The sequence below is a fragment of the Monodon monoceros genome, unplaced genomic scaffold (genome assembly GCF_005190385.1).
Source record: "Monodon monoceros isolate NGI ecotype Baffin Bay Population unplaced genomic scaffold, NGI_Narwhal_1 Super_Scaffold_3, whole genome shotgun sequence".
NCBI lineage: Eukaryota > Metazoa > Chordata > Mammalia > Artiodactyla > Monodontidae > Monodon > Monodon monoceros.
Window position 1 is genome coordinate 8,666,144 of NW_021703780.1, and position 13,319 is coordinate 8,679,462.

Consider the following 13,319-nt stretch of genomic DNA (forward strand, 5'->3'; position numbering starts at 1 on the left):
GTGTGTGTGTGTGTGTGTGTGTGTGTGTGTGTGTGTGTGTGTGTGTGTGTATACCACATCTTCTTTAACCATTCCTCTGTCAATGGACATTTAGGTTGCTTCCATGTCTTGGCTATTGTAAATAGTGCTGCTATGAACACTGGGGTACATGTACCTTTTCAAATTAGAGGTTTTGTCTTTTCCAGATATCTGCCCAAGAGTGGGGTTACAGATCATATGGTAACTCTATTTTTAGTTGTTTAAGAACCTTGCGTACTGTTCTGCACAGTGGCTGCACCAACTTACGTTCCCACCATCAGTGTAGGAGGTTTCCCGGAAAAATTATTAAATGATGTAAAAAACAATAAAGGCTTCTGAATGGAAGAAAGAGCAAGCTTTTAAGGCGGCCCGGAGAGGGTAAACATGTCTAGCCTGATTAATCGTCTAGTTCGGGAATAACTGCTTCCAAAGTGAGCCAAAGGTGCGTCAGTCTTGTGCTGACCTGCAGTCACGAGCAGGTAGGGAAGGCTGAGCTGTTCAGTCTCAGCAGCAAAAAAATGCCTCGTGTCTGTGCTGGAAAAGCAGGTCACGTGGCCTATTAGGAAGGAAAGGGAACAGGTAACGGCCTTCCCCTCTTACAAGTGGTTTTTAAAAAAGTTCTCCTGTAGGCATTTTTCAATACCCAAGGACAGCCAAAAGGGCAGACAGGAAAAAGAGCCACATTTTCAACACTCAAACAGTGCTGTTTTAAATAACGGATTGAATACCAAACAAATAGGATGAAAGTTCCTAATCTGGCTAATGTCTGTATTTCTCAATATAGCAACGTTATTAATGTCAGTGCCTAAGCCTGTATAAATCTGAACCCCTTGTTGTTGGCCAGTTGGAAATAATAATGTAAACCGACTCTGCTGGCCTCATTGTCATGTATCCGAACACTTTGTCAAACTGCAAATATTTAAAATATTTTAATATTCACTCTAGGCCAAAAAGTCTTTGCCAAACGAGATACTGAAATTACTCTCTGTTGTGTTGAAATAGGATAGACTATAACCTGATATTTAAAGGTATTATTTGGGAAAAAAAGGAAGGTTGGGATTGAATTTTCCATTATCATTCATTTTCGTATCATTTACCATTATCATTCATTATCATATTTTCAGAGTCATTCTCTTTGCTCTGCTCCATGGGAACACTAAGAATTAGATTGATCTGCTCTGTCCAGATAAGGGCTCCATTTACTTTTTTCCACTTTGCATAAAAAGCCAAAGGTGGGTTCTATGTAGAGTTTATTTGTGATGGGTCTTAGAGAATGAGGAGAATTTAGTAAGGGAGAGAGAAAAATAATGTACAAGCTGGAATAATGAAAAATAGGAGTAATAAAAGCTAGAATGAAAACCTACCGTGGTTCAGGAGGTGATGTGTCATTCAGCTGAAGTGCAGGGGCTTAGCGCTGGTTTTCATACCTCTGCTGAAAACAAGAAATAAGCATATTGTTCTATTAATTTCATTAATAGCAGGGTAGATACTTTTCAAAAAGGAGGAGAGAAAGGGCATTAAAGGACGTTTTTTCTTCATGCGGGGGGTGAGGGGTGGGGGGTGGGTGTTCAGTCTCCGACAGTGAGTTACTGCTACAGGATGGAGGCTCAGAGGGGTTACGTTCACCTCAAAGGGAAGGTGAAACGGGAAGGCATGAAGTAGTTGTATGGGTATGTTAGAAGCCATCATAAATAAAATATGTTGATCTGTATTAAAAAAAAGCTGGTTGGAAAAATAAAAGGTGGAAGATGAGAACCTTGTAAGTTAAAGAGCTTCATGCTCTTCAGCCAAAACTCTGCTATTTACAAATAGGGGCAAACAACATTCGTTTCCTAGGTGATTTGACAGGCTTAACCTGGCAGGTATAAAGCACTTCTCTGAGTATTAGGTGATGTTCTCTGGGTAGTGAAAACCTGAATGCGCTCTAGGTGCCCTTATCCGAACATCATTTGTGCCAGGATTCGAGTGCTTTCCGGTGAAGTTTTAAGGTCTCATCTAAATCAGGGGATGTAGCTTGGCATTTGTTCATTGGACCCCAACATCCTGCTACCAAATCAAACTCGGGGCCGCTCGCCGGCGGGCAGTAAGGCCAATCTAATGACACTGGGTTGTGGTGAAGGAAAGTGCAGCATTTATTGTAAAGATGCCAATACAAAGAGGATGGGTGGCTCGTTTTCTAAAACCCCGACGGTTTTGGGGGGAGTATTTAATGGGCAAAATTTGGGGTGAGGGCTACAGGGCTTGTGACTTTGTTCTGATTGGCTGGTGGCCAGGTAGCAGGGCGGCGCTCCAGGGATCTTGCCCTCAGCCTGAAGTTACCATCCTCCACCTGGGTGGAGGCCTTAGTTCCCGCAGAAGAACTCAGATATTGTTGTGTGTATCCCTTGAGGAAGAACCAGGACCCTGCCCCAAGGCTGCAGTATTGTTTCTAGGCTGTTCCTCCCTTGTTTCTGCATCCCCTCCCTTCCCTGATTAGCAACTGTTTGAACCTGCCCTTTGGAGCTCAGGGAACGTCCAGGAGCCTGAAAGAAACCTGTTTCCTACAAACAAGAAACGGGGAGGCACGGAAAGAATTTGTACCAGGGAGGACCCCACAGGGTCCTGCTCCGTTTCAACCCTTATGATAAGCACCACGGTGGGAGGAGAGGGGCTGTCACGACGTAATCGCAAAGTCACAGATCCCAGAGCCTTGCACTTTCAGATCCCCTAGGACTGGAACCCCGGTAAGCTCTTGTTTTAGAAAAGAGAGTGCCGAGGACTTCCCTGGCGGCCCAGTGCTTAAGACTCCGCGCTTCCACTGCAGGGGCTTCGGGTTCAATCCTCGGTCCGGGAACTAGGATCCCGCATGCCTCGCGGTAGGGCCAAAAAAAGAAAAAGAAAAAGAGTAGGGCGGGGCTAGAAAGCATTACAAAAGAGCCCGGTGGATGAGGTTTTTAAAAAATTTTCATTCTCGTCACTTCAGTCATTTTTTCACTAAAGCGGCATATTTGAGAACGGAGGCAACATTATACCCCGTGGAGTGTGCTCGAAGAGTCGAGGGACCAGGCTGTGGCTCATCGCCATGAGCAACAAGGGGGTGGGGGGAGCGCCGGGGGCGGGGGAGTGCCGCAGCCTGTCGGATGAGTAGCAGGAAACGGCACGCCTGCCAGAACGCATCATTTCAACTTTCGTTCTTACTGTATTAATTCCCTGAATGACAGTAACAAGGGGGGGGGGGAACCTTCCGAAATGAAGCAAAAGAGATCTGAGAAACTAAATCTGCAGGGGAAAAGGAGACTAAAACCACAGTTTTAGTGAAACAGCCAGCCGTTGGGAGCAGGGAGGCAGAGGGAGGGAAAAAGGCTGGGCTTAAGCAACCTGCTACCGGGATGTAGACAAAGGCGGTTTGAAAGGCAGAGAACGAGGCGGGATCAGTAGCTCTATCAGCATGGGGAGTGCGCCAGCCGCTGGATTCCCGGGATGAAACCGGATGAATTCACAGTGTCTCCTTCAGGGCACGAATTACTGGAGTATGCACCAAAATAAGAACTCAGAGAAAAAAGTAAGTTTGGGAGAGGACTTAGATTTTGACGGTCTTTGAAATCTCCTCTTGGAGGCATGCCTTCATTGATGCGTTACCTCTTTATAGTTTCTGTCTCTTGTGTAATCATTTTTATCGTGTTCTATGTGTTCAATTTTGGGGGCGAGCAAGGCTTCCAGAGGCTAAATAACTCGGACACTTTGATGCTGAGTCAAGTTTGCATATCCTTTATCAGAGGCAAAACACCTTTCCTCTGGAGAAACAAACTCACGATCTATGAGACGTCTTCTTGCAAGGAATACCTGGCTCAAAGCCACTACATCACGGCGCCGTTATCTAAAGAAGAAGCAGAATTTCCTTTGGCATATATCATGGTCATCCATCACAATTTCGACACCTTTGCAAGGCTCTTCAGAGCTATTTACATGCCTCAGAATATCTACTGTGTTCACGTGGATGAGAAAGCGACAGTTGAATTTAAAGATGCAGTGGAGCAATTACTGAGCTGCTTCCCGAATGCTTTTCTGGCTTCCAAGATGGAACCCGTGGTCTATGGTGGGATCTCCAGGCTCCAGGCTGACCTGCACTGCATCAAGGATCTTGCAGCCTTGGAGGTTCCGTGGAAGTACGCCATCAACACCTGTGGGCAAGATTTCCCCCTGAAAACCAACAGGGAGATAGTTCAGTATCTGAAAGGATTTAAAGGGAAAAACATAACCCCAGGGGTGCTGCCTCCAGCTCACGCAATTGGACGGACTAAATATGTCCACCGAGAGCACCTGGGCAAAGAGCTTTCCTATGTGATAAGAACCACAGCACTGAAACCGCCTCCTCCCCACAATCTCACCATTTACTTCGGTTCTGCCTACGTTGCCCTGTCAAGAGAGTTTACCAACTTTGTTCTCCATGACCCACGGGCTCTTGACTTGCTCCAGTGGTCCAAAGACACCTTCAGCCCGGATGAACATTTCTGGGTGACGCTTAATAGGATTCCAGGTATGTGGGATTTCCTATTTCACGTGAAGGCAACGTGCCATACTTGAAAGGGCTTTTCGAGAGCCAGCTCCTTTTTATTAGAAGTAGAAGATGAAAACTGAAATATATAGTTTTCACCTGCATCCTTTATAAACTCTAAACATCTAAAGAATGATGTTCTTTAGAATACAGTACTCTGACCAAGCCAAATAATACCTTTTAGTGGCATTGCTTTGCAGTTCATCGTGTTCTTTTGCATTCATCATCTTATTAAATCTTTAACCACAATCGGTATTATGGTTCTCCATCCCCACTGGTGTTCTTTCTTTCCCCCAAATTTGTCACACTTGCTGTAACCCCAGGGCCATTGCCTTGGCCACTCCCCTGCCTACCCCCAGACCTTCACAGGCTCCCTCTTATCAGCCAAAGGTCATCAGCTCAGAGAAGCTGAGCTGACCACCCCACCTTTTTCCTTCAAAGAGTTTATTATCACCTGGAATATCCTATCTGCTTACTTGCATGGATTTGTTCTTGGCCTCCTCTGTATTAGCTCGGTGAAGTTGGGTCATTTTCTATCTTGTTAACTGCTGTATCTTCCATGAGTAGAACACATAGCACATGCTCAATAAAAATGAATGAATGAATGAGTGGCAAAGCATGAGACATTACTATGGCACCACAGCTGTCTCCCTAAGACCCCGTGAGCAGAGAAATACTTAGACTCATGCATGTACTATACCACAGGTGTGAAGTTTTAAAAATATATATATTTTAACTTCAGATAAATAATGAGATTCCAGGAGAAGCTCCTTCCTTTCTCATCAGAACAGTTCTATCTGTACTAACGGACCAAATCAGTTATTTTTAAAACTATATAAAACATGATAGGGTTTCTTCTGAAGGAAACAGCGTGCTTTGGACTCAATGAAAAGTACAAAATGGATCTCTGATGAACTCGACAGCATTATTATAGCAGGAGAAAAGCAATCATTGTTCTGGTTTTTGGGGGGTTGCCAAGTTGGAAACACGTAGGTGCTCTCAGGCTGCAGGGTGGGGCCTGCTGGGCGATAAACATGCCAGCGTTCTCTGGAAAATACCGTGTTTGGTCTCTGAATCCCAGGGTGACTGGCCTGGTGAACAGGGCTTGCTCTCGCACTGTGCAAGCTCTCTTTCTTGACCTCCCTCTTCCTATGGCCATCTTTTCACCTTTTATCTGTTGTTTCCATCATTGGCATCTAATCGGTGAGCACTAGGTAATTAGAGGCAGATTTTCATATTTAAATATTTATTCCCTTTCTATTTTCACTATTCCCTTAGGATTTATGAAGATTCGATACTAGCCTCGTGGTTCCATAGGTATCGTACTAAAATGAAGGCAGTTCGTAACTTCACCAAAGCCTGAATTGTCGTTTCTTAAAAAGAGAAAAACATGGGTTTGTGTTAGTGTTAAATGTCTGTTTGGTTTGCAGAAGCATGGTCAGTCTTATCAATGTCAAATCAATTTAACAAAATTGAGGAAAAATAATCTCTTACCCCCCATTTTTTTTTCCTTACCCCCTTCTCCTTTCCAGCCCTGGTGAAATAGATGAGGCAGGAGACAAGACCATTTTTGCTGTAGGTTTGTGGGGTGACTCGCTGGCTTCTACCCTCTCTCAGTGACAGTATCACCCCATATAAATAGCCTCTTGGAATCTCCAATCACCCCAGCTACAAACTAAGGGCCCCAGGAGGCAAGATCCTCTTCGTTCCTACATATGCCTTTCTTTGCAGAGGACACAATACCCAGAAGCACATAAACACCTAGCAGGCAGCTGTTGAGAATTTGTAGAAAGGCCAAAATGCCTTTATTTATAAATAAGTAAAGTGAGACTCAATAGAAAGTATACTCATAGAGGTGAGTCTAGACGCCAACAATCTTGTTGCCCCTTAGCCTTGGCAAATGCCTTTCATTACCCCTGTAGGAAATCGGAGATGAGAGCTCCGCTGAGAGAACCTCAGTGGTCTGATTCTGCAAGGGATGTTTTTCAGAATAACGTGACATTTCCTAGGGTCTTGCCTCCTTCCTCTGTTACATTCCAGATGGCATCCTGGTTCAGGGAGCAAGCAGGAAGCTATCCTGCTTGTAGGTGGGCCCTTCCTGAATTACAAGTGATTTAAAGAAAACAAGCCATCACATGCTCTAGCCCCAGTGATGGACCTCCCCACCTTCAAAGGCGATGCAGAATTCAGTCACATGCTCCAGTCCCTCCAGTGGTTTTCCACTTGAGCGCTCTTTGTGAGTTAGGATTTGGTGCGTGAATCTGGTTCTTTATTACCAGACCACCTTTTACCGTATCACGTCTTCTGTTTTCAGTGTCATGTTTTAAGGGGAAAAGTCCTTCGGTAAATACAGCGTAAACATTTTTGCAAATGTGCGAGTTCAGATGGTGCAGTTCCTTGCCTCCCTCAAAGTTCCTTTCTGTTTTTATCCTAAACATCCTAAATTAAAGTGTTTGTGTTAGAAAGACCCTGCACAGTCATATCAGGCTCCCTGAAACACCCACAAGAGGACCAAGACCAAGAACCTGATTGGTACCCTGTTACTAGGTGATAATCAGACAACAAAATGAGAATAGTTTAAAATCAGTGAGACTCGGGAATTCCTTGGCGGTCCAGTGGATTGGACTCCGTGCCTCCACTGCAGGAGGTGTGGGTTTGATCCCTGATTGGGGAAGTGAGATCCCACATGCCTTGCTGCACAGCAAATAAATAAATAAATAGAGACTCAATAGAAAATATACTCATAGAGGTAAGACTAAATCACATATCTTCACATGGTTTTTTTTTTTTTTTTTATGTTGTCTTTCTATTGAGAAAATGACTTCTCTCTTGGTTTTCAACACTTAAGTTTTTTCCAAACTGCATTAGATATAGAAATGGTGCCGGGCCATGTCCCTTGGGGGCCCCAGTCTCACATCCTTCTTCAGGGAAGGCCAGAAAGAGTGGTTATCATTCCATCCTGTGTGGCTGTGTACAGATGGGTTGTCTAGATTTCTCCCTTCTGGCCATATTCTCAAAGGAAACCCTTCTGGAGCGCAAATTTCTCTCACTCATCCTATAGCGCTTGAGGGTTAGGGTTAGGGTTGGCATGCGGCTCTGTCATATGCACGCTGTACGAATTCTGGTGCACGCTGAGGTTTTCCAACTTCTCCAGTCTTTGTAATCACTGCTGTATGTCACCTTAAGAAAAGCTCCCATATTATTATTCCCATAGCATTTGCTTTGGCCTACCTGCCCCAGGGCGGAGTGCCAGAGACCATTGAGATGTTTTGCTTTAAGTCTTGTGGAATTGTTGAGGATCTGCAGAAGCCTCTGCTGGTCCAGTTTTTTCACAGTCCACTTCCGTGGCTCACTTGTCTTCTTGTCCCACTTTATGGTGGGTCTGTCTCTAAAGAAAAGGCAAAACTGCTCCATGCTTTGACTTCAGCTCCGTTTTTCCCCTCGCTGCCTAAGCTTGTTCTTTTGGATTTTTGCTCATGTGTTTCTCTGACCTTTCTCATGCCATGAGGTTTTTGTTCCATAAGAATGTTTTCATTTGCCTCTTCTTTTTTCCATTTTGTATACTTCTTTTTTTTTTTTTTTTCCGGAGCCCCTTTGTCAAATAAATTACCTCAACTTCAGAAAGGACCACATGATCACATTTCCTCATGTTTCAATGCTAAAAATAGCTTGTTTCCTACTTTGATTTCTTTTGCTTTTTTAACTTTGTGCCTTATATGTGGACATTCTTTGGGCATGTGTTATGACTCTTTGAGTTGCATGTGACAGAAACACAACTCAAAGTTGCTTAAACAGACCCCAGAACTTACTGGGTCATAGAATTGAGGTGCCCAAGGAGGGCCTCCGAGTAAAGCTGGATCAAGGCTTGGAATGGTATATGCGGGACTCTGTCTCTGTGAAGTGACCAACCATCCCTGTGTGCCCAGGTCTGAGGGGGGTCTTGGGCATGGGACCTTCCATGCTAAAGCCAGGGAAGTCCCAGTTTGGTCTGAACTGGTCACTCTATCTGTCTGTCTGTCTGCCTGTCACTGGGTTGACTTTATTCAGTTTGGTCCTCCCCACGTGGTGTCAGAGAGGCCCAGAAGTAGCTCCAGCTGCTTGCTTCTCACAGCCGGCACTCCCAAGAGAAAAGAAAGGTTTTTTTTTCCTCATAGTTCCAGCAACAGCTCAGGGAAGTCGTCAGATTGGTCCTGCTCAGTCCAAATCCCTATCCCTAAACAAACCAGGGGCAGGAAGAATGCTGACCAGCTTCTCTTGGGTCACTTTTTCACCCTCGAGCTAAAAGTTCAGGGCAGGCTATGGTGAAGGATGGTTCTTCGCCCGTGATGCCTGCCAGACAAAAGCACACGCCCACTGCAAGGTGGTTCCGGGTCCTGCAGGCAGGGGGGTTTCAGTGAGCATCTCCACCTCGATTAGAAGGACAAGATATAATGAGGTATACAGTTTTCAGCACTTGGGCAATTATAACTTGGAGAAGACTAATTAAATTACCATTGTGGAAAAGGCATGATCTCAATAAGCATACTTCTCTTCCCTCATACAAACATTTTATTTATTTTTTTAAATTAATTTATTTATTCTTTAAAATAAATTTATTTATTCTTGGCTGTGTTGGGTCTTCGTTGCTGCGCGCGGGCTTTCTCTAGTTGCGGCGAGCGGGGGCTACTCTTTGTTGTGGTGCACAGGCCTCTCATTGCAGTGGCTTCTCTTGTAGCAGAGCATGGGCTCTAGGTGCGCGGGCTTCAGTAGTTGTGGTGCACGGCTCAGTAGTTGTGGCACACGGGCTTAGTTGTTCTGCGGCATGTGGGATCTTCCTGGACCAGGGATCAAACCCGTATCCCCTGCATTAGCAGGCGGACTCTTAACCACTGCACCACCGGGGAAGTCCGTCATAAAAACATTTTAAATAAAATTATATTTTATTTATATATATAAATAATAAGTATATCAATAAATAATTATTAATATAAAGTTGATAATTTTATACAAATATACCTTTGTATTTCTTTTTAATAATAATTATTATATTTGGATAGTACTTAGTTTGCAAAGGAATTTCTAACACATTATCTCCTTTAATTCTTATCAGAATTCTATTAAGGGGAGGACTGTTGTTCCCATTTTGCAGATGAGAAATTTAAGATTAAGATAAGTGGCTTGTCCAAAGACAAATATTGCATACACCTAGCAAGAAATAAGAATGAAAAGAGGGAATTCCCTGGCCATCCAGTGGTTAGGACTCAGCGCTTTCACTGCTGGGGCCCAGGTTCGATCCCTGTTCAGAGAACTGAGATCCCGCAAGCCGCGCAGCGCAGCCAAAAAAAAAGAAGAAAAAAAAAAGAATGAAAATAAACATCTAGGGGGAAGTAGGGGGAAGCAGAGGTAAGATTTATGTGGTAAGCTTAGACTAAATTGAACCTAGTTTTATGAATTCTCCATTTGATTATTGCAATAACAGCAAGTGTTCAGAAGATGAAACTTAGCTAATTCTAAGTCTCATTAAGCTTGGGGAATGATTATATAATTGGACCCACCCAGGAATTTTCTCTCTTGTTCCTTATGTCATCTGGATACTTAGCCCATTTTCCTGAAAACATTGGCTTTTCCGTGCGAGCCGAAGGTACAGAAAAGATCAGGAGAGTAATGTTTACGAACATCTGCCCACGGGTCTGCATTATCTCAGTTTAATCGTCGCAAGAATCCTGTTGGGTCGGTATCTAAATTCACATTTTACAAGTGTGAGGATGGGATCAGAGGGGCTGAGTGACGTGTCCTGCTCCAAAAGCTGGAAGCACAGTAAAGGGGAGAGTGCAGTGGGCACCTGGGATTCTACACGCTCAGAACTCAACCCAGGCTCGCCTTTGTGTGCCCCTCAATCAACACCGCCCTCTGTTAGCTTAGACCTGCCGGCCGGCTTCTCTCTCCTCAGTTCTCACCACCCCCATCCCTCCAGCCCTGGAGCTTGGTTTCCAGAGTCGAAAGGACCAGGTTGGAATCCTAGCTCCTCCATCGCCAGCCTTGTGACCCGACGACTGGAAAGCCCAGTCTTAGAGTAGCCGTGTAGCATAGATGTTGAAAGCTCGACCCTGGAGCCAGACTGCCTGAATTTGAATCTCTGCTCTGCCATTTACAAGCTTTGTGACTTTGGACAAGTTACCTAAATGTGGGAGCCTCCGTTTCTTCATCTATAAAATGGGAGAAATAATGATATTTACATCAAATCTGTGAGGTTTAGATGAGTTTGACCAGTGCCCAGCCCATATTTTGAGTGTTAGTTTTTATTGTTCTTACTGTTATTATTTTCTTCATCTGTAAAATGGATATTCATTCAATAAATTTATTTTATTTTATTTTTTATTGAAATATAGTTGATTTACAATGATTCATATATATATACATATATACGTATATATATATGAATATATATATCTCTATATTCTTTTTCAGATTATTTTCCCTTATATGTTATTACGAAATATTGAGTATAGTTCCCTGGGCTATACAGTAGGTCCTTGTTGGTTGTCTATTTTATATATAGTCGTGTGTCTATGTTAATCTCAAACTCCTAATTTATCCCTCCCCCTACCCCAGTAAATATTTATTAAGCACTTAGACACTGTGCTGGGTACTGAGAAATAATAGTGAATAAGTATATAATAGTGAATAAGACAAATAAGGCCCCTACTCTCATGGAGTATTCTAGAAGGAGGAGACAGGCAGTAAAAAGTAGACAGATAAGATAATTAGAGATTCTAAGTGCTATGAAGGAGACAAGCAGGCTGACGCAGGAAGGGACCTACTTCTTAGTGAAAGTAGCACATGAACTGCACCTCCAAAATGAGAACAAGCCATCGGAACAAGAAGGAGGTCCCAGGCAGAGGGATGAAAGGTTGCAAAGGGCCTGAGGTGAGCAAGGGCTCCATGTGTTCAGGAGCCAGAAAAGCAGCCAAGGGGGCGGGGGTGAGGGCTGGACCTGGCGTGACGTGGGTGAGGCCCTCGTGTGACGGTCGCGGGGATGCCTTGACCTGGCAGCACCCGGTTCATAGGGTTGTGGGCCGAAGACGCAAGGGGATGTGTGCAAGGGCTCGGCTCCTGCCAGGTACCGGGTAAACGGTTAGTGATCCTGCCAGGTACCGGGATCTGGCTTTTGGCCTCCTTTCCATGGCTGGTGCCGCCATCCCTCTCTCTCTTCCTCTCTCTCCTACAGTAGCCTGATTTCTTTCTAACTACTTTCCCTGACTCCATTCTCAGCCTGCTTTAATCCATCCTCCATAGTGACAGAATGAGCTCGATAAAAATGTGCGTCGGTCTCATGATCACGTCTCTCTCCTTAGAAACGTCCTGTGCATCCCCGTCACATACAGCCTCACGTCCTAAAACCCCTTTGCTGGAAGGGAGCTCATTGCAGTGTGGCCCCTTGACCTCTGCAGCACCTTCTCGCCCTGTGCTCCGCCCCCCATCCCATACCGCACACCAGCTGTACCAGACAACTCGTGGGTCTCAAATGTGCCACTTTCAGCCTCCCCGCCTCGACTCATGCCAGCTCCCCTCCAGAATGCTCTAGAACGCTCTTCCTCCCTCTCCCTCCTCTGACTGGCATGTGCATTTCTTTGAAGATTCGGCTTAGAGTCATATTCTCTAAAGAGCCTTTCCTAATTCTCGCTCCTGTGGACTCCATGCCCCTGTATCACACTGTACTCCAGTTAGTCTGCAATGCTGTGTTTGTGCTCCTAGTGACCTTCTAGACTGACCTGCAGGGGTGGCAGCAGCACCTGCTAATTTCTTCTTCCTCATTCCTAGCACAACGCCTGGCACACGAGCAATGGAGCCCTGGCTCCTTGGTGTCATTCCACTTGCACAAACTCAACTGTTTTCTCTCTCTCTCTCTCTCTCTCTCTCTCTCTCTCTCACACACACACACACGTACACACGTGCACACTCACAGTGTATGTAAGTCTAAATGGCCATCCCTCCACCGCCCTCCGTTCCACCCAATGAGTCTGGGGTCCACAGTAAGCATGAGGTGGATTCTGCATTCCCATGATGGGTCTTGGTTCCCATGCTCACGAATCTTAAAGATACAGTGTGCATCTCATAACATGGCCCCTCAGCTCAAATTAACTTCATATGGTGCTCGTAAGAAGAAACCACCATCTGGACCAAGATTAAAAGGAAAATGGTCAGCATTGGAATTAGGGAGAGACTCTGTGTCATCTTAACACGGCATATTCCCAAAGGATTTCTCCAGAGGAATTTTGACTGTATGCTGTCATCCCTGTACATACTGGCTTTGTAACCTAATCTCCCAGTAGGATATATACCTTCTCTAAATGTTTGTTGGATTTATTGATTGGCTAGTAATTGGCAAAGTATGGGCACAAATTCAGATCATCCTATTTCTAATCTGGTGTTCTGCCCCCATCCTCAATTCAATGTATAGAATCGCTCTTTTTTTTAAAAAAAATAAACTTATTTATTTATTTTTGGCTGTGTTGGGCCTTCGTTGCTTAACATGGGCTTTCTCTAGTTGAGGTGAATGGGGGCTACTCTTCGTTGCAGCGCGTGGGCTTCTCATTGCGGTGGCTTCTCTTGTTGTGGAGCACGGGCTCTAGAGCACAGGCTCAGTAGTTGTGGCGCATGGGCTTAGTTGCTCCGCAGCATGTAGGATCTTCCTGAACCAGGGCTCGAACCCGTGTCCCCTGCATTGGCAGGCGGATTCTTAACCACTGTGCCACTGTGCCAACAGGGAAGTCCCTAGAATCACTCT

General features: G+C 44.8%; 2 protein-coding genes across 4 annotated transcripts in view; both read left to right on the forward strand.

Annotated features, from left to right (window-relative positions):
- Window positions 1–13,319, forward strand: part of LOC114907728 (N-acetyllactosaminide beta-1,6-N-acetylglucosaminyl-transferase) — a 90,510-nt gene that overhangs the window by 29,269 nt on the left and 47,922 nt on the right. The window lies entirely within an intron of this gene.
- LOC114907729 (N-acetyllactosaminide beta-1,6-N-acetylglucosaminyl-transferase-like) lies at window positions 90–9,207 on the forward strand. The gene has a single exon (XM_029243555.1). The coding sequence runs from the start codon at window positions 3,616–3,618 to the stop codon at window positions 4,579–4,581; it is 966 nt and encodes a 321-aa protein (XP_029099388.1). The 5' UTR covers window positions 90–3,615; the 3' UTR covers window positions 4,582–9,207.